General features: G+C 52.8%; 1 protein-coding gene across 1 annotated transcript in view; it reads left to right on the top strand.

The window, feature by feature from the left end:
* Nucleotides 1–19459, top strand: part of Dscam (DS cell adhesion molecule) — a 305816-nt gene that overhangs the window by 175542 nt on the left and 110815 nt on the right. The window contains exons 10-11 of the mRNA XM_048346574.1: nucleotides 6436–6555; nucleotides 12619–12792. Of these exons, the coding sequence (XP_048202531.1) occupies nucleotides 6436–6555; nucleotides 12619–12792 (294 nt within the window). The remainder of the gene's footprint in view (nucleotides 1–6435; nucleotides 6556–12618; nucleotides 12793–19459) is intronic.

Genomic DNA, 19459 nt, shown 5'->3' on the forward strand with positions numbered 1-19459 from the left:
GAAGATAAACATGACACTTTTTATTTCTATCTTCTTATTTTGGAGTTTGATAATGGGCCCATTTGATTATTCTTCCCACGTATCGAGGAGATAAATAAAACGGGGTTCACCATAGGCTGCCTTTCCCAAGGCTTTTCTTACACACCGAATGGACTCTTACTGGCGAGCGGTGCCTCTGCAGGGCTTCCGCGTAATCTTCTCTGAAGGATCCAGGTCAGGGAACACAAAGCGAGACACTGAAATGTGTATGTAGATAGTCTTCGTATCATGTTCCCTTGGAGGAAGGGCAGCCAGGCATTGGTGTTTGGGTCAAACGCAGGTCTTGAAGTCGATCTTAGCTATGTGTGCTCACATAGCTGATCACAATTTGATGAGCAGTTCCAGCGGTTCTCATCTGAACAGAACTGTGGGCTCTGTGAGAGTCAGGAGAGCGCAGATGGTGTGCTTTCTGGTCTCAACACAAACCAATCGCAAGATTCTCTTTGGAAGTAGATACATCTCTCAGATTGTTGTGAATTCCGCCCCCCCCCCCCCCCGAAATCATTGATTCGTACTTCTCAAATATGGCGCATATTTGAACGCCGTTTGGGTTTTCGATGCGTTCAAAGGTCTGGCCTGCAGTCCATACTGATTAGCCATCTTTAGAGGTAGGACCCGAAGGTCAATAATTCAGAAGAATCCCAAGCTGATTTTGATAGGGAGGTGAGTTTTAGTCATAGTACTCTCGGTGCTTTGAATGTACAGTTCTTGCAGAAGCGAGAATTGTGTATACAGATACACACACACACACCAATGTGGTGAGAGAGGCTGATTCACCTTTTAAATTGCCACCTACTTCACACTTGTGTGTGAAGGATGGGTTCAGCCAGAAGGCACAGAAAGTGGCTGAGAGACCACATCACAGGTTCAGACAAAAGAAAGTAGCTTGGACACTAGGTGAGGGTGACGAGAAGCTATCGCCTTTGCAACAAACAAACATGTTCTTAGAGGAAGTACATGCCACAGATGAGAGAAAGGGAAACGTGCCATGGAAACGCGGGGTTTTTCCCCCGCTGATAAGGAGGTGAACAAAGACCAAAAGCAGAGGCGAAGCAGGAAGAGTGGTTCTGACCGGCGAGAGGCAGGAACAGGTGGGCCTAAGGTACTCCAACACTGGAATTCAGAGAGAAAGAGAGAGAGCGGAGCGGGGGGAGACGGAGGGAAGGACACCCAGGAGGAGAGAAGGACACACGGGGTGTGAGGCCTGGGAACAGAACAGGAAATGTTTGAGGAAGAAGGGCAAGGGAAGGTCGAATCCTGTGGGAAGCAGACAAAGCCCAAGTGCTGGCCATTGGTTTAGGAAGTCCCATGGTGTTTGTGACCTAGAAGTGTGGCACAGATCCGAGGGGTGTCTGAGGAGAGAGACTCGGGGGGGGGGGCCAACGGTGCAGAAGCAGGGAATACAGCCGTGTTCACACCTTCCGGAATTTCACCCTGACAGTGGGCGTGAACTGGAGAGGGCGTCCGGGAGGGTCGGGGGGCAGGGGAAGCTGCCGTCTGTAAGACTTGGCATTCAGCAGCGTGCGTGGATAGCAGGGCAGCAGGCCACGGAGCAGAGAGGCCTGTGACCAGCGTCCGAGGGACATGGCTGCAGGTTCTAGCCCCGTTGCCAGCGCCTTGTGCTCGAGTCTCCGCATCGGGGCCGTGTGTCCCAGGTGCCCCGAGGGCGGACAGTGTGGAGACGGCGGAGCACAGGAACGACGAGGGGAGATTATGTAGGGAGCATGTGTGGGGTGCGTGGAAAAACACTGCTCTGATGAAACTATTACAGAGTGGCAGCTACTGAAGGTATCCTCCCACCATCCGCAACTACAGCCCCTGGGCCGAAAGATAACCAAGAGCTGGGTTCAGGCAGTAGAACGGGCAGCGCGGGACTGGGGCTCTTGAGGGAGAGAAATGCATGCAACGGGCCACAAATTCACACCAGATTGCCGGTTGGCCTACTGCGCAAATTGTGTCGGAGCGATGCGGATCCCGGGCTGATAGCACGCTCTCACTGAACGGGGAAAACAGAGATCGAAATAACAGTCACTGAAAAGACCAGGTAGTGTAGGGCAGGGTGCTGGTGATCCGACAGTAAGGGAGCTCCTCCTCCTCCTCCTCCTCTTCCTCCTCCTCCTCCTCCTTCTTCTCCTTCTTCTTCCTCTTCCTCCTCCTCATCCTTCTCCTCATTCCTCCTCTTCCTCCTCTTCCTTCCTTCCTTCTTCTCTTCTTCTTCTTCTCCTTCCTCCTTCTTCTCCTCTTCCTCCTCCTCCTCCTCCTCCCTCCCTCCTCCTCCTCCTCCTCTCTTCTTCTTCCTTCTTCTTCTTCCTTCTTCTCCTTCTTCTCCTCCTCCTCCTTCTTCTCCTTCTCCTTCTTCTCCTTCTCCTTCTCCTTCTCCTCTCTTCTCCTTCTCCTTCTCCTTCTCCTTCTCCTTCTCCTTCTCTTCTTCTTCTTCTTCTTCTTCTTCTTCTTCTTCTTCTTCTTCTTCCTCTCCTTCTCCTCATTCCTCCTCTTCCTCCTCATCCTCTTCTTCTTCCTTCTCCTCCTCCTTCCTCCTCTCCCTCTTCTTCCTCTTTCTCTTCCTCTTCCTCTTCCTCCTTCTTCCTCTTGACCAAGGGCCATTCATCTGCTTATAATCAGATTGTGAATCAGACAAAATTACCAATGCAAGCAGATGGCCCCTGGTTTGGACAAAAGACAGCAAAAAAAAAAAAAAAAAAGCTCTCCAAAAAATCCATAAAGGTCTCCTTTCCAGTATTTGTCTGAACACCTTGCTGCAAGGAGCAGGAGAAGGATTCACCTGAAATCTCAGGCAGGGGCTGTACCACCCAGGAATTAGGGCTCCTCTAAGCTGGCCCACACACCTGGAAATATTCTTCACAGAGTCCACCTGTAAATTAGTTATTAACAAGAACAATATTCAAGGGCTGAACTTCTGAAATAAGAATTTTTGTAACCACCCAAACATCTTTATTCATCTATTCTCCACAATGAAGAAGAAGTAAAGTTATTTTCAGATAAGTATTCAGTACAACTAATCCACAAGCGTTCACTACAACACCTATTAAAAAGAGTTTTGTCACCCGGAAAGGAAGCATTTACAGATGCAAACTTTGATCTATGCAAGGCATAAAGATCTTGAGATGTGACACATTTACGTCTAAATATGAAAGACATTTGAGCAATTTATGTCATTTAAAACACTTAGATGTTTAAAGGACAGTGATGGTATATTGTGGGATTTGTGACATGCAAAAATAAAATATTCAGTAGCAGCATAGAGAATAGGATGAAATGCAAGTTTACTTTTGTAAGACCATGCTTGAATTATATGTGAGGTGTGATGATGCTATTTGAGGGTAGACATTGATAGCTAAATATGTACATTGAAATCATCCAAAAAATACAGAGCTATTATTCTAACAGAAGACGTAAGATAGAAAAATATAGTATTTTCAAATAACAAAAATATATAAAAAAGATAAAATGTCATACACTGAATCTTAAAAAAATTTAAACATGGTTAGGTAGTAAACTTAAACCCAGCCATAGAAATATATTCATTGTACACAAATTCAATATACACACAAAACAAATTTGAGAATGAAATCGAAGACCAAAAGACAAGTGCATAAAATTTTTATTAATCTTATTTTTATTTATAATTTCATTATTGTTGTCTTTATTGTCTTTAGTTATTCAAGTGGGTTTCAATTCCACACTGAAGTATACTTTAAATAGAATGACACAAATGAGAAGTAAAATAATATAAATTATCCATCATAAAATCTTGATGGGTGGTGTCAATGTTCGACAAGATAGACCTCAGGACAGGAGCTATTAGCAGATTGAATACACAAGTGTTATCATGACAAGCCCGTCAGTTCACCAAGATGACATGAAAAGCTGGTGGAGGGGTGAATGGGAATATGGCCTAGTGGCAAGAGCGCTTGGCTCGTATACATGAAGCCCTGGGTTCGAGTCCCCAGCACCACATATACAGAAAATGGCCAGAAGTGGCGCTGTGGCTCAAGTGGCAGAGTGCTAGCCTTGAGCAAAAAGAAGCCAGGGACAGTGCTCAGGCCCTGAGTCCAAGGCCCAGGACTGGCAAAAAAAAAAAAAAAAAAAAAGAAAGCTGTGTGAGCGGCCTGGCAGAGCCAATGGAGAACGACAAGGAGCCAACAACACAGAGACAGCTCAACACTGCTTTATCAGGAGTAGGACAAGCTGAACATCGTGTGAAGGGAGACCTGGTTGATGTTTACTTAATATCTTACCCAGCAAATGCAGAATGCACATCCTGGTCTCAACAGCAAAACAACCGTGCGTAAAGCTGTTAAGATTGCTCTGTCGTTACAACTGTGAGAGGAAGCAAATACAAAATCACGTACCACAAGAGCCCTTATACCTATTAATTCAAGAAAGCATCACAAAGAACGGCTATATACAATTTTAAGTATGTCCAGTGATTTCAAGGCCACAAAGTATCCCACAGACTCAAGGGAAAAATATGAACAGTCACGTAAATGTATATATCTTAGTCAAAAGCCTTCGCCAAACACCCGCGGGATTCCGTAGTCTCACTTGCAAATTATAAGAAACGGTTAGGAAATAATGCTTATAAATGCTCCCACACAATAAAGGGCAGAGGAATTTACTTCCCAGATTTGCTTATGACATAGTGTAGTTCTTATGGAAAAAGTTGATAAAGACACCACGCGGAGGAAAGTACGCATACCGCCATTTCTCGTGAACCGGGGTGAACGCGATAGTGTGAGGAACCTGAGGATCCACCTCCCCGAAGCGGCAGGCCCGGGACCGCGCTGGGGGTTGCGGGACAGGCCGTTCCCTGGTTAACCAGGGTACCCGGCGCCTTTGTTGACGGTTGCTGAAGACCGGGCACCTGCTTTCAGAATCCCAACTCTGCATGCGAACGGCCGGGTCTCGGCTTTCGCCATGACGTCAACTAAAGCCCCTGCCGGATAAGCGGACACCGCTTGAAATTCCACTTGAAATTCAGACTTGCCGTTGGTCACTGTTGCTCCCCAGAGCATTCCGCATTGCAAACTTTAGCCATCAGCTTTGGGATATAATCTGTCGTTTCGGTCGTTTAAAAGAAGTGCAAAGGTGGAGCTAAGGAGACAAAATCCACAGGAAAGTGGAACCTTATTTATTTATTTTTTTGGTCCACGGGGTTTTATTTTAGGCCACAGCTAGGGTTGAGAACGTGTCTCTCTTAGTTACGTTAGAGTCTTGGCCCGGGGTTTGAAAGGGAGGCTTCAGAAGGCCTTGGACTTGCTTGTCAGCACGACGCTAGGCGACTAACTGCGAAGTACAGGAGCAACGTGGGCTCTGTTCAGGGGAGGTGCGCGCCCCTCCGTCTGACTTCAGGGAGGGAGGGACGTGGCGGCCTGCCTCTGTCGGTAGTCCATAGACAAAGAAGGCGCCATTACAGGGCTGGCGTTTCCGTCGGAGGTGCGGGTCCACATTGCCGCCTGCTGCCGTCTGTAAGGCCGGCCTCGCGGAGCCTGCCTTCTTCGCCTGCAACGTGATACCTTGCAGTGCTCCGGACACAGAGAGGCGGAATGGTCAGAGCTGGTCACTTCGCTCACGGCCTTGACCTCAGCTGATGGGCGAACGCCGCTGCCCTAACCAATGGCGCGCCCTCGGCGAGGACGGGCATGCGGGGATGGGCTGGCCCGAGAACCACGGGAAAGCCCACTGGCCGTGAGCGCTGGCCTCGGCGGGCCTCCTTCCCTCTTCCCTCCTTCCTTCCCCTCCTCTCTGCCGCCTGGATGCTTCCTTGGCTGTGTGGCATTGAGGTAATTCTTTCCTGTCCCTGAAGTCAGCTTTCTTGCTCTCGGGGTGAGGTCATGTCCAGTAGGGTCCTTGTCACACCGTGTTTAGCACGGTGCCCAGCGCACAGTGGGTCTGCAGGCGGTGGTCATTCCCCTCCCGCCCCTTCTGCCTCCGTCTCCTCCTGTCTTTCACTCACATCTACACAGCCTTGGGACCAAAGTCCAACACACACACACACACACACACACACACACACACACACACACACACACCGGAGAACCCAAACCGGAGGCGGTGAACTGCACAGTGGCCTTGGCGATGTGGAAAAACAATAAAAGTGGGATGTGGTTTTGCTGGAACCGCAGAGTTGAGGGAAAGTTGCCTGCCGGAGATGGCGGTGCTGAGACACCGAAGCGGAGGTGTAGACAAGGCAGGTGTGATACACGCAGAAGTGGGAGGAAGAGAGAGCCAGGCGCCCCTCCGCTCACGTCTGGGACCCGGGGTCACCGTAAAGCCGAGGGCAAGGCTGGGAAGACGTAACGACTTAATTTCCGTGCCTTTCCGGCCGGGCGGCCGCCGTCCCGTCTGAATGACCGGCCGTGTCTGTCGTTTCAGTGCCTCCCAAGTTCGTGGTTCAGCCCCGGGACCAGGACGGCATCTACGGCAAGGCGGTCATCCTCAACTGCTCGGCGGAGGGCTACCCCGTGCCCACCATCGTGTGGAAGTTCTCTAAAGGTAAGAGGCCTCCTGCGTGGCCGTCACGGGCTGCTCTCGCCTCGTGCGCCCCGACGGCGGTCCACCCGGGGTTCACGGGGTGCGTGAACAAGCCCTCGGGAGGACCGGGAGTCGGGCAGGTGATTCAGGGTGTTCAGGTTGGTTATTTCAGTCGGCGTGGGGTGGGCGGGGGGGGGGGTGGGGAGGGCAGGGGTGGGGGGAGCGGGTAGAGAACTGCTCTGCCTGCACGGCACTGTGATCTGCCATGGGAACCAGCGCGGCCCTGTGCAGGAAGAGATGGAAGCGTCAGGATAATTCGCTGGGGGAAAGCTGCTTGCTCAGTATTTAAATGCAAGGCACTGGATCAAAACGGGAATGGCTGGGTTTTATTTACGCAAATACCTTGGCATACACAAATTCAGGTCCTCTCCACACCCCGCCAACCACCCGCCTTCACACACGAGGATGCCTCCCACCGTGCTCAGGAGATGCCACTGACACTTTGGAAGCTGCACATATACGGTGGAAACCAGTAGTAGTATCGGTGTAGACACGGAAGAAAGAATTTGCATTCGCCAGGCCATCCTCTTTAGGGAGAGGCTGCGTTGTCACTTGTACACATGTTGGAAATCCTCATTCTTGTTCCGTTCACAAATCCCAGGACTTGCAGCAATTGATTCACGAAGTAGCTGAGGGGCAGATACATCCCGGTAACACCAACCAATCAATCCCTCTGGGTCTTCTTTCCAGCACTCTAAACCTTGTTTCCATCTGTATTTTTTTTTTTTGGTACCTTGATGGGTTTGCGTTCTAGATGTTTCTTTCTTCCCGTAACTTGTTGCATTCTCTTCTGTGAAAACAGCAACTGTGAAAGGGAAAAATATACGACGCCTGACTACTTTCTCTGAGCCCTCTGGTACATACCATTGAAGAGAGAGGGGAAAGGCCACTCCAAACGGGTTGGGGGAACAATTAATATTTCAATCTTTAAAAATCCATCCTGCAAACAACTCCCCCTGTGTCACATGACATTCACTGTCCGTGTGAAAAGCGTTTTGTTGGGCGGGTGAGGGGGCGCGTGCCTCTAATCCCAGCCACACGGGAAGCTGAGGTGAAAGGACTGCAGTCCAAGGCCGGCCCTGGGCAAAGGGAGAGCCTAGCTACACATGAACTGAAGAGGGGAGGGCTGGAAGGCTAGCTCACGTGGCAGAGCAGCTGCCTACCACACACCGGGCCCTGAGTTCAAACACCAAGAACACTAATAAACACGTAAATATAATGACATGGATCGTCAAATAAGCACTTTGTTAAAAAAAAAATAGACATGCGTTCTTCATAAGGTCTTACCCCTGTGACTGTTGACTTGGAGCCCCAGGTAGAAGCATGAGAACGTGCAAATGATGCAAGTGGATTAAGCAGTAAATTTAATTTAGTCTACACCCAGGGCGCACCTTCGCTTTCTTCTCGTCCTCTCCGCCATCTTGGCACCTGCTCACGGCCCACCCGCACAGCGTGCTCAGCGCACACACGCGCTGCATCACCTCGTCTCCGTCCATCCTGCCGGCAGAGCAGCCGAGGCGCCCACTGACCGGCTTCCTCTGGCCCTGCCTGTAGGCCTTGGTGTTTACGTTCCCACCGTCCTGTGGCCCTAGAGTTGCACCGGATCTTGTATGTGAATGCACCGCTCCAGCTTCGTGTGGAGTGAGAGGAAGGATGCAGTGAGGACCCCTCACCTGCCAGCAGTGTTACCACCCGAGTGTTTTGTTGTTTGACTCTTAGCCAAGCGCTTACTAACACAAGCAGCCATTTCTGTGTGTGCCTCGCGCGGTGATTTCACATTTTGTCTCCGTGCAATGGCGCTTGAACACTCTCCCCACTCAACCCCCGCGGGCCACGGAGGATGGGCAGCTGTGTAATTAATGACACTGGCCCCAGAGTGTGTCTTCTAGCTGATTACCCAAAGTGCTGACCAAGCGCTAAGAAGATGACAGGGCTTGCCTGTTGTTTCCCCCTGTAAGATACTGATGGATCTGACGTAGCTGATCAATAATTCCATCAAAATGTCATACTCAGTGACTGTCCTCACGGCGACTAGACTGCTTGCTGTTCTGATTAGCAAGAACGATCAAACCTTTAGGTGCTGGACCTCTCTGACACGGACTCAGTTTTGTGGATGCGAAAAGGGAGTTGGTGTTTTCCAATGCGCTTGCGCATTATTCTGGCTTTCTTAGGCCATTTCAATAACAAACAGATAAGTAGCGGACGATCCTTCTCCGCTATTTGTTAGAGCATCTCAATGTAGCGAACGCTATGTGTGATTCTGTGATAGTGTCGATGGTTCAGCTACAAGGTGTTTTTTAAGGTACCAGCAGGTCACCCACATCGTTCTAGGTCCCTAGGAGGCTGGGATCGGGAGGATGGTGGGTGGAGACCAGCTGAGGGACACAGCAGCTGAAGGTGGTGTGAATGTGTGTCATCCTAGATGTGAAGGAGGCCGAGGTCAGGAGGACCCCAGAAACACCTACGGGACCCCACCCCAGTGGCCAGTGCTCGCCATCCCGGCCAGAGTGATCGAAGGCGAGGTTTCGTTCCTCGCAGACGGTTGGTTGCAGGTGGCCTCAGATTCCTTCTGCCGGAGCCTCTCCAGGGCAGTTCATAACACAGTACCTACCGTCTTTCTCCCCAGAAGGAAGAAATGCGAGGGGAAAGGGTAACGTGGGGAGGAAGGGAAAGGAGACGAGAACAGAAGTCACCATCTGTGGTAATCACAGGGACTCAGCCAGTGTGCACCCCTGTGGCTCCTCAGTAATTAGAAAGCAAAGGAATTCCATCTGCGAAAACCAGAGATTATATTCCTATCTGAGTTTAGAAAACATTCGGAAAGATCTCCCCCACACTGTGAGGTTGAAATCTTGGAGAGAAGAAAATGGCATTTCCTTTTCTTTATTATTTGGATTTTAGACCAAAAAAAAAATTCACAGAATCCTTATGATTTAAACCTCAGTAGGCAAATTGGTGGACAACATTCATTCATCAGTGAATTCCATTGATTATTTTCAGACTCATTCACCTACTTATAGATTCATTCATCATCAAGCAGGTGAAATAATTTGTGAACTTCCAAATGCATTCAGGTTTATATGCTGTGCTTCCATGAATGTTTATAGTGTGACCTTGTATCTTATACATTTCGTTAATTCTGTTATTTCCAAGTTGTGAGCAGGGTTCATTTGGTCCCACTTTATAACACTTGCAGAAGAAACAACACATTGCAATGAGGACAAAATATTTCCCTATGTTTTGTAAAAAACCCTTACTCATTTTTGTCTTGTTTTGAACTTCTTCTAAGATGAAGGTTGGAAGGAGGCATCTACTTAGAATGGCTTTGTGATATTCTCTGCCCTCAATGAGCCATGCAGAACTAATCCGCACCGGCCTTGCTAGCATGCTTTTATTCCTCCCACTTTACAAAGATCCTACCCTGCTCCTCCTCCTCTTCATTCAGACACACCAGACGCCAGCCAACCTTCAGCGAATCATTTTTGAATTGTAAGTTACTTGGAATGTGTTAAATTGTTAAATATTTGGAGCTTTTCCAGGTAGATCTCTGATTTTAATTTGAATTGTGTCATAGGAACAACACACACTTTGTATCACTTTCATCTCATAATGTTTGCTAAAACTTGTAGCTCATTGCAGTGTTTCTTTTTAGAGCTGTCTCATTCTGTTTGGTTGCTGTGACAGATTACTGTAGACAAGCACCAAGCATTGGTTTCGTGCAGAGCTGGAGGCTCGGACACTGAGGTTAAGGCGCCGGCATGCTAGGTTTGGGTGAAGGCTCGTCTCTGGGTTCCACACCACTGGCTTCCTGCCATGTCCTTGTGCATGATACAGCAGGACAAGAGCATTCTCTGGAACTTCTGCAGGGCATTCATTCCATTGCTGAGGGCTCCACCCTTACATCCCGCATGCCCCCCAAAGCCCCCACTTCCAAGTCCCACTGAGCATCTCAGCAGATAAATTAAGGCGTATGTAGACATTCTGCAGTGATTGGTTGACAGGAAGTTGAAATTAGTGTGTGGCCTATTGTTGAGTGTAGCATTCTATCCATCCCAAGTGAGTGCAGTTGAATGCCAGTAGTATGGAAGTCTGCTGTACTTCAAATGTTATTTCTTCTGCCCCTTCCTGTTTTCTCCTTCTAAAACTATAATTACTCAGCATTAAACGACTGGTCTCCCAGAGTTCTAGAATGGTCTAGTCTGAATTTTTTTTTTTTAATCTCTGGGTTTATTTCATGTATTTATCCATTATTTATTTCATTAGGTCTGTTGACCTAATTCTTTCCTCTGTTGTGCCTAGTCTGCTAGAAAGCCTTGTAAAGGCAGCTTCCTCCTATCTAATATATTTTCCATTTCTGTTATTTTCATCTGGGCTCCTTCTTGTGGTTTTGGTATTTGGTCTGTGCATATATTGAATCTCAGTTATTGCACACTCTCGGCCCCCGTGGTTCTGGTTTCTCTTGGTCGGATGCTGCCGTTGCTCCTGTTGCGTGACGTGTTTCCCTTTGGACCCCAGGCATTGTGTGGATAAAGAAGGGTAGAGGCCGAAGCCAGGCCGAGCCCTCTCCCGTTCTGTCCTTTCCACCTGCTCTGAAGCTGTGCTCGCTCCCTCCGTCGTGTGTCAGAGGTGAATTCATTCGTATGGTTTCCAGCTCTTTCCGGGGCTCATTCTTGGCCTGTGACTTCAGCTTGGGCAAGGTACGATTTGGAAGATGAGCAGCGTCTTTCGGAGCCCGCCCGGAAGTGGTGCCCTTTCCCGGCTCCCTTGGTCCTCAGCAGGAGGAGACCCCCCTCCCCCCCCCCCCCCCGTGGCTTTTAGCTCACGTGGTCCCGCGTCCTTCCTCCCGCTGCTGCTTCGATGGAGGCGACAGACAGGCGACGGGGGTTCTGCCTGTTCTGTGTCCCATGCCGAAGCACGGGAGGAAAGACTTGGTTATAGTCCCTGCCGGCAGGCGCTCTAGCTGGTCAGCAGGTGTGGACGCAGGTCCTGGTCACCGTCCCCAGGTGCAGTGTGCCCAGGCCCTGCCTGCATGGCGTGGACACACCTGACGCCCCCCCTCCATACACCTGGTCCCCCCCACCCCCTCGGCTCAGGCTGGGAGGCCCACACCGCCAGCCGCGCCTCTCCAGGGCCCCCTGCTGGCCACACTGTGAACTCCCCCCAGGAAAAAGACGAAAGCAGTCCGCGTGGGCTCCCAGCCCAGAGCTTTGCAAGCCGGGATCCTACCCCGCTCGTCCGTCCTGCCCACCGAGTGGGTCCACCCTGGAACCCGCCCCCCGCTCCCCGAGACTTACCCTTTGTTTGATTGCTGCTAAAACGCCTTTGCCACGACGGGTTCGCGCCTGCGGTCCCAGCTACGCGGAAAGCGGAAGCGGGAGGTTACAGTCGGAGGCCGTAGGGCCTGAGATTCCACCCGCAGAGTAACTAAAGCAACAAGAGCCGGGGCCGGGGCTCAGGTGGTAGTGCCGTGTCTAGTGAGTGTGAAAGGTTCTGAGTTCAAATCCCAGTCCTGCCACTGCTGAAACAAAGGCTAATTCCCGTGGGCCTCTCGCTTGAGCCTGTTACACACGTGGTCCTAGCGTGTCGCACGCTGTGGCACGCTGTACTACCTGTGAGGACTCTGAGACTCGTGTTCATGCTGGGTTGTCTTCACGCAATAACCCGACAATGCATGGTTTAAAGACCGAGATGCTGGGACCGCAGCGCCGGCCCCTTCCGTGGTCACTTCACTGGGATTATTTAATTTATCAGCTACGTAGCACTTACCACACTTGGCTTTTTATGTAGAAGCCATGGGTGAGCTCTCTTACTGCTTACCCGACACTTGGAAATGCTGTCATTTTCGATGACATGCCGCTCATCAGTCAGAACTCCGGTGTTGGAGGAGAGACAGGGCTCAGAGTTCATAGTGAGGCAGGAGCAATGTTTCGGCCGCTGTTTCCTCTCTGGGCGAGCCTGAGCACGCAGTCTCCCCACGTCCACTCCACGTTTGCATCATGAGCCTTCCCTGTGGTTCTGTTCCAGGTGCTGGGGTCCCCCAGTTCCAGCCGATTGCCCTCAATGGCCGGATTCAGGTCCTCAGCAACGGGTCACTGTTGATCAAGCACGTCGTGGAAGAAGACAGCGGCTACTACCTCTGCAAGGTCAGCAATGATGTGGGCGCCGACGTCAGCAAGTCCATGTACCTCACGGTGAAAAGTAAGGAAGAAGAACGTTTCCTTTTACCTACAGAGGTCTTCGGGGGCTTAGATGTGCAGTTGTCTTTGTACACAGAGTTCAAAAGCGACACGCGACCAAAAAGAGAATCAGTCGCTCCAGCTTGCTGTCGCCAAGGTTTTCGCCTTGGCTATTCTAGAGGAGCAGTTGAAGTGTTGGGGGGAAATATCCAAACGAGGGTAGCTGGAGCCACAGGAAGGGATACAGAGGGGACCCCCACTCCTGGAGCCCACCTACTTACAAATAATTGTGCCTCTTCTTTGCAGTGAATGACTCTGTCCATGAATAAGAATTTTCTGTTTGCTAACGTTGATTTCCTCTCAACTGCAAGGCCTTATTTGTGTTGGCTTGGTTTAAAATTTTAATTCTACTACTGATGGTTTGGGAAGGTCCCTACTGTATTGTGATGAGCAAGACTGAATTTTAAGCGTGAATTTCAGCGGGGAGTGTGTGTGTGTGTGTGTGTGTGTGTGTGTGTGTGAAATCTAAAATTTTAGTCTGGCTGTGGTGGTAGCAGGCCTGCAGCCTGGAGGCAGGAACATCACAATTTAGAGGGCAGACTAGGGGACGTAGCAAGACTGTCCCCCCAAATGGCAACAAAACGTTTGTCATTGGTCTTCCTCCTATGAAAGCATCAGGCTATTTGCTTGACTTCAGGCTAAACTTCCGTGTTGGGAAGCCTATTATATAGTTGTGAAATGGGTTGGTTTTAGAAATAGATTTTGCGTACATTTGCCACATGATTTTGACTTCTCAATTCTCTGTTCTGGGGGGGAGTGATCTGAAAAACAAGAAATGTAACTGGGTACCAGTAGCTCACACCTGTAATCCTAGCTACTAAAGAGGCTGAGATCTGAGGATCATGGTTCAAAGCCAGCCCAAGCAGAAAAGTCCATGAGACTCTTGTTTCCAATGAACCACCAGAAAACCAGAAATGGTGCTGTGGCTCAAAGTGGTAGAGCACTAGCCTTGAGTGAAAGAGCTCAAGGACATTGTCCAGGCCCTAATAAGTTCAAGCCCCATGATCAACAAAAAAACCATAACAGAAAAAAATCTGAAGACCAAATAGGTTAAGAGTTCAATCCAAAACTGAAACTGTATTTTTAAAAATTATAAATTGGTGAAACGTGAAGGCAACTCAAGCTTGGATGCTAGCCAACGAGAGGAATATGTCTTAGTTGTTTAATACACCTGAATATATAAAACACTTGCTATGCCACACATACGTGTGTAGGAACTCATTGAAATCCCTGCAAAGTACGTGGAATTAATCATGCTTGCTTCTTATCCTCACGGGTGAAAGTGCTTCTGTGTTGCTAGACTTGGTTTTACTAAGGAATTGCCCCGTTAGTGTTCTCCCCTGCAAGTACTATATTCCAGTGAATACAGTAGTGCACACTCACATGTGGTACCATGTTGATAAATTAGCTCTAGCTTCCACAGATGAGAGAAAGCCTACATCCTTGGTCTCTCTGGGCGGTGACTGACCTCACTTAACAGGATTTTCCCCAGGTCTATCTATTTCTTTGTACATAGTGTTTTTTTATACCATTCTTCCTAATGGATGACTGAAATTCCATTGTGTATATATATACCACCTTCTCTTGTGCGTACAGACCCCATTCATCCATTGAGGCACCTCCGGGCTCTTTCCAGACCTGCGCTGTGGTGAGCAGTGCAGCAGTGAACATGCCTGTGATAGATAATGTTTTATAATGTGATGAGCATGTTATTTTAGATATGTAGGTTATAGCCATGACATAAAATGACTTGTTACACTACCAAACACCATAACCATGGCTTGGAGAGAAAGAGAAAACATGTCATGATTTGCTGGAGACAGCATTTGAGAAGACCCATTCCGGGAAAGGAACTTAAATAGGGTAGAAAGAAGGAAGACCTAGGGCTTCCCAGCTCCGTGGAGATGCACTTTTATCACCTGTGTGACAGTGGCCCAGGGCCGGGTCTAGAATGGTTTGGCCTTCCTCCCCCGGCTGCTTCAAGAAGAATCCGCAGTCGCTGGAGATTCCACAGCTACCAACTGAAAACAAGCTGGATGGGGGGGGGGGGTCGCGCTGTGTGCTCACTGCGAGCCTATCAGGTGCTCTCCCTCTTCTCCAACTTACTGTTTTACGTGGGCTGCATGCAGCTATTTCTAAATGCACTGAGAGAGGAGGCCACGCGAGGCCCTGGGTGGGGACAGCGGCTCGGTGGGGGACTGTGGGATCTGGGACCTGGCCCCGGCCCCTGTGCGAGTTCCACGCATGGGCTGAGCATAGTCCTGTGGGACACACCGCAGGCACGGGCCGACCTGCTGCCGGCCAAGGCTGGTCCCTCGAGCCAGGGCATCGCAAATATAAACACCGCCCCTGCCTTTGGCTCGGAACCAGACCCAAGTGGCTGCGGGCAGGGCAGAGCACGGTGAGCCTGGGCCACCGCCCTGGAAAGCAATGGACGGGCTGGAAAATGAATCCCGGACTCTGCTTCCCGCGTAGCTGCCCTTCCTCCGCTTCTTCCCGATGGTTCTCTCTGGCGTGATGCGCTCCGAGGCCGTGCCACACAGAGTGAGATGCAGACAACCCGCCCAGCACCCTCCGCAAGAATCCACATGCGCGCCCCATGTCCCGTCCGCCGGCCTCCCGGACCTCCTCCCTCAGCCCCGCTTCTGGGACCCTCAGATCCTCCGCCCAACGCCTGGCCCGCAGTCACAGTGTCCCCCGGCCTCTGTCGGGGGCGGGGGGCGGCAGCCCGGCCCCCGCAGCCCAGCATGCAGGGAGAAGCCACCGTCTCCACGCGCGGTGCCACCCGAGGCGTCCAGCACCACAGCAAACCCAAGGCCCGGCCCACCCGCGCTGGAAGGGCAAGCGGAGGAAGAGGGAACAGCGTTGGAGCCTGAGGTCGTCACAGACTTCAGTAGTTCTTCCGTCATCCTAGCAGCCCCAGGAGGTCACCAAGAGACTGGCGCTGTGTTCCCACCCGTGCTTTCTAGACGCTGAGCCCACGGTGCCCGGGTGTCCTGGGGAGAGCCTCTGACGTCACGCACGCACCGTGGGGGCTGCCCTGGGACGACGCCATTGCCTCCCTCATCGCCTCCACAAACGCATTCAGGAAGCAGACAAGGCCAGGGGCCTCGAGCCCCGGATGTAGCAGACACAGGGCTGTTTTCATGCAGCACACCTCACGGCTCTGAACTGGAGGACCAGGCACGCTGGAAGTGCTTAGAAGTGGGGAGGGAGGAGGGGGAAGGAGGGAGGGAGCGCCGGCAGCCTTCCATCAGGGATGAGCTGGGCCACGGTGTCCACGCCACCGCGCCGAGTCAGCTGGCCCACCTCGGGCTCCGTGGGGTTCCGAGGAATTTCCACGTGGGGCAGACTCATAAAGCAGATGCAGGCTGGGACCTGACACCTGCCAGCCTTACCTTCCATATGTTGAAAGCAGGCTCCTTAGCCAGGTACTAGCTAGATACGCAGGGCAGGTCACCTGAGCTCTCTGTGCAGCAAACAGCAGGGAAAGGCCAATGAAAACAACAAGGAGACCACAGCGAGCCACAGCACGTGCACCAAGGTGGCCAAAGTAAAAGTAAAATAGAAGACTGAGCAAGCACTGGAGAAGATGCAGAACATGAGGCATGAGAACATAAGCTTGTGCAGCTCCTCAAAAAAAGTAAAATGTGCCGTTAGCATACGGCTCAGACATCCTATGCGTGTCCTCCAGACAAACACACCCACCGGAAATGTGGACGTGAGTGTTCAGAACAGCAGTCCCTAATGGCGAAAACAACCCAGAATCCTCTCCAAGGCTCCCTCAGAGAGCGAGCGATGACAAGGCGCGGGCTGGTGCGCAGAGGAGCGTTCCTCGGCCGCACAAACGCGGCGGGCGCGGTGCCCGGTGGCGGAAGGCCAGGCACCCAGGACCGGACGTGAATGGGCTTCTCCGGTGCCCGTGCTAGAGGCGTGCAGAGTGGGAGGGGGCGTGGCGGGAGCGCGCGGGCCGTGGAACTCGAAGAAGGCCCTCGTGGAACTCGAAGAAGGCCCTCGTGCACGGCGCCGGCGGCCTCTGCACCCCGGCGCGCCTGCCCTCCTCCCCGGAGCAGAGTGGATGATGGAACGTCGATGCTGTGATATTGCCAGGGCCAGAAAAGGGGTCTGCCTCTACTCCCCTTCTTCACTGTTATCCGACACTAATACCTAGAAGGAGGAATCCCCCCTCCTACCCCCCCCTTCCATCTCCCTGTAGGTCCCTTACGACAGAGGGATAGCTTTCCTTCTGCCACGTAGACATTTTTTAAATTAACTTCACAGGCACTGACCGGGATTTTGTGCGCCATCTTTAGGAATTCGTCTTGCTTCCCCTTGTCTTTGTGTAGCCTGAGCCACCACGGTACTGATGCTTCTCGATCGTCATGCTCCCGGCGATGCGGGAATGTCCCTCACCCATAGCCAGCCTCCCGGTGAAATGGCCAATGGCCAGGTGGCCCCGGCACACATGCAGGTCCCCCGTGGGTAGCCGCCCTCCTCTTATTCATGCAGCAAACCTCTGCTGAATGCCTACCACATACACAGCACAGCGCAAGGCACAGGGCAGCCCAGTACCCCAGCTGGGATCCCCACACTGCCGCCCTCCCCCCCTCGGTCCCTCATTTCTACCGCTGCCCCGCCTCCCTCCTGACCCCCCTGGACGCACCCCAAAGGCACAGGGCTTCCGGGTGGTGAGTTGGAGGTGCCCGTTGTGTGCCTGGGCAGCTGGGGAAGCGGGGCTCGGGGCAGGGACCCGACAGCCGCTCTGTGCATTCCCGCCGTGGTTGAGGCCGAGACCGGGGTGCAGGCAGCGGACGATGGAAGGTGCCGAGGCCTGATTTGTTCGTGTCCGTGTCCATACCCTTAAGTCAGTGGCCTCCCCGCCCCACGCAGCGTGTCCACCTGTGTGTCCGCCCACGCAAGCGCACTCGAACACGAACCTCCGCCCGTCAAAGCCCACCTGCGCGTTAGCTCATGCTGAGTGCCGGAACCGTGACGCGACCCGCCAGGGGGTCGAGTAACGCAACCCGAAGGCCACGCGGGGTTTAGGAAGCCCGACAGACACGCTCGCGTCCACGGTCTCGCGGTCTGTACAGAGAGGGACGGGATAAGCAACGCTTTGTCGCTTCGATTTCTGTCTTTGCGTGGGTCCAGTTGGTATCGCCATAATGCTATACGCGCTGCTTGTAAAGAAAAAGACGTCCATTTTAGTGCGCAAGCCTGGAGGCTCCAAGTCCAAGCTACACGGTGTTGGCTCTGGTGAGGGTCCCCGCCCTGAGAGCCTCCACGACGGCCGTGTGTCCCGACCGTCCGTGGGCGGCCATGACGTGTGCTCCCGCTGTCTGGAAAAGCTCGCGGCGTGAACACTCACTCGGTGCACTTAGCGCCATCAGTTGTGAATTTTCACGCGTCCGCCGTATTGAACAGTGGGTTGAGGGAGTCGCCGTGGGGAATCCGTGTGAGTGGCGTTGTTTTCTCTTCCCCTGTCGCTGCCCTCCTCTGTATTCCCAGCTTTCCTCTTGCCTCTCCCTGGGGCAACGGCTGGCCCATCTGAACTGTGATGTTCTTCCCCGCCCCGGCCTTTTCATGCGGGGTCCCTTGCTCCATTGTGTTGGGGCGATAGGAGGAGGTGTCGAGGGACAAAAGGTCTTTTATTGATCCTGGCGCTGGCGATTGCTCTCGTACTCGGTGGCCGTCAGAGCGCTGTGTCTGACAAACGGCCCGCATCCTCATCCTGTGCTCCACTGGGGGACCATCCGGCTCTGACTCTCACCACGTGGCGGCCCCTGAGCGACGGGGCGCAACCCCGGCGGGGCCCGCGCACTTGAGACACCGGCGGTCCTTTCGGTCCTCGGGATGCCTACGCGCCCCCCTCGCTGGTGACGGACGGGCACCCTGCAGCCTCGTCCGGCCCCTCCATCGGCCGGCACGTCTCACGGGGCTGAGGAAAGCAAATGACCCGTCGGGAGCGCAGGTGCCCCGACACAATCTGCCGGGGTCCCTGGCCGGGCGTGCCCCCCACGCCCCCCCCCCCCGCCACCCTCCCCCCCGCCGGCTCCCCATCAAGTGTAGGGAGTCTCGTCGTGCAGAGACGTTAGTCTACGGTTGGCTGCTGGGTGCGATTTGCCGAACCGCCCGATGCGAGCCACTGAAGGCGGCTGACGGTTCCCGGGCCTGCATCCTGGCCCTTCCTGACGTGACCGGCGTCTTCCAGAAGTTCTCCCGGGCCCGCCCCGTCTGCGGAACTGTACAGTGTGTAAGGCTGACCTGGGTCCGCCGCACGGTGTCCCGCCCGACGGAGAGGAGGCGGGGCAAGGGGCGCGGGCCACGGAGTCCGGGAGCCCGGGAAGCAGTGGGCCATCTCCCCCGCCCACCCGGGACATCCCAGGAGGCAGACGGTGCGGGGGAGGGGGGCAGGGCAGCTGGGCGTGCACGGGACCCCTTGCCGCCCAGCAGCGGAGACCAAGGCGGCCACCGCCAGGCCTCGTGGGGACCCACAGGGCCCGGGCTGGCTGGCCGTAAGAGGGAATGGAAAAAGCAGTGCACGCCACTCGGCGAGGGGCCGTCTAGCAGAAGCGTCCCCCGAGAGGGCGGCGTCTTGAAGCACCTACACGACCGGGCCAAGCGCCCGC

Source organism: Perognathus longimembris, chromosome 5, assembly GCF_023159225.1.
Source record: "Perognathus longimembris pacificus isolate PPM17 chromosome 5, ASM2315922v1, whole genome shotgun sequence".
Lineage (NCBI taxonomy): Eukaryota > Metazoa > Chordata > Mammalia > Rodentia > Heteromyidae > Perognathus > Perognathus longimembris.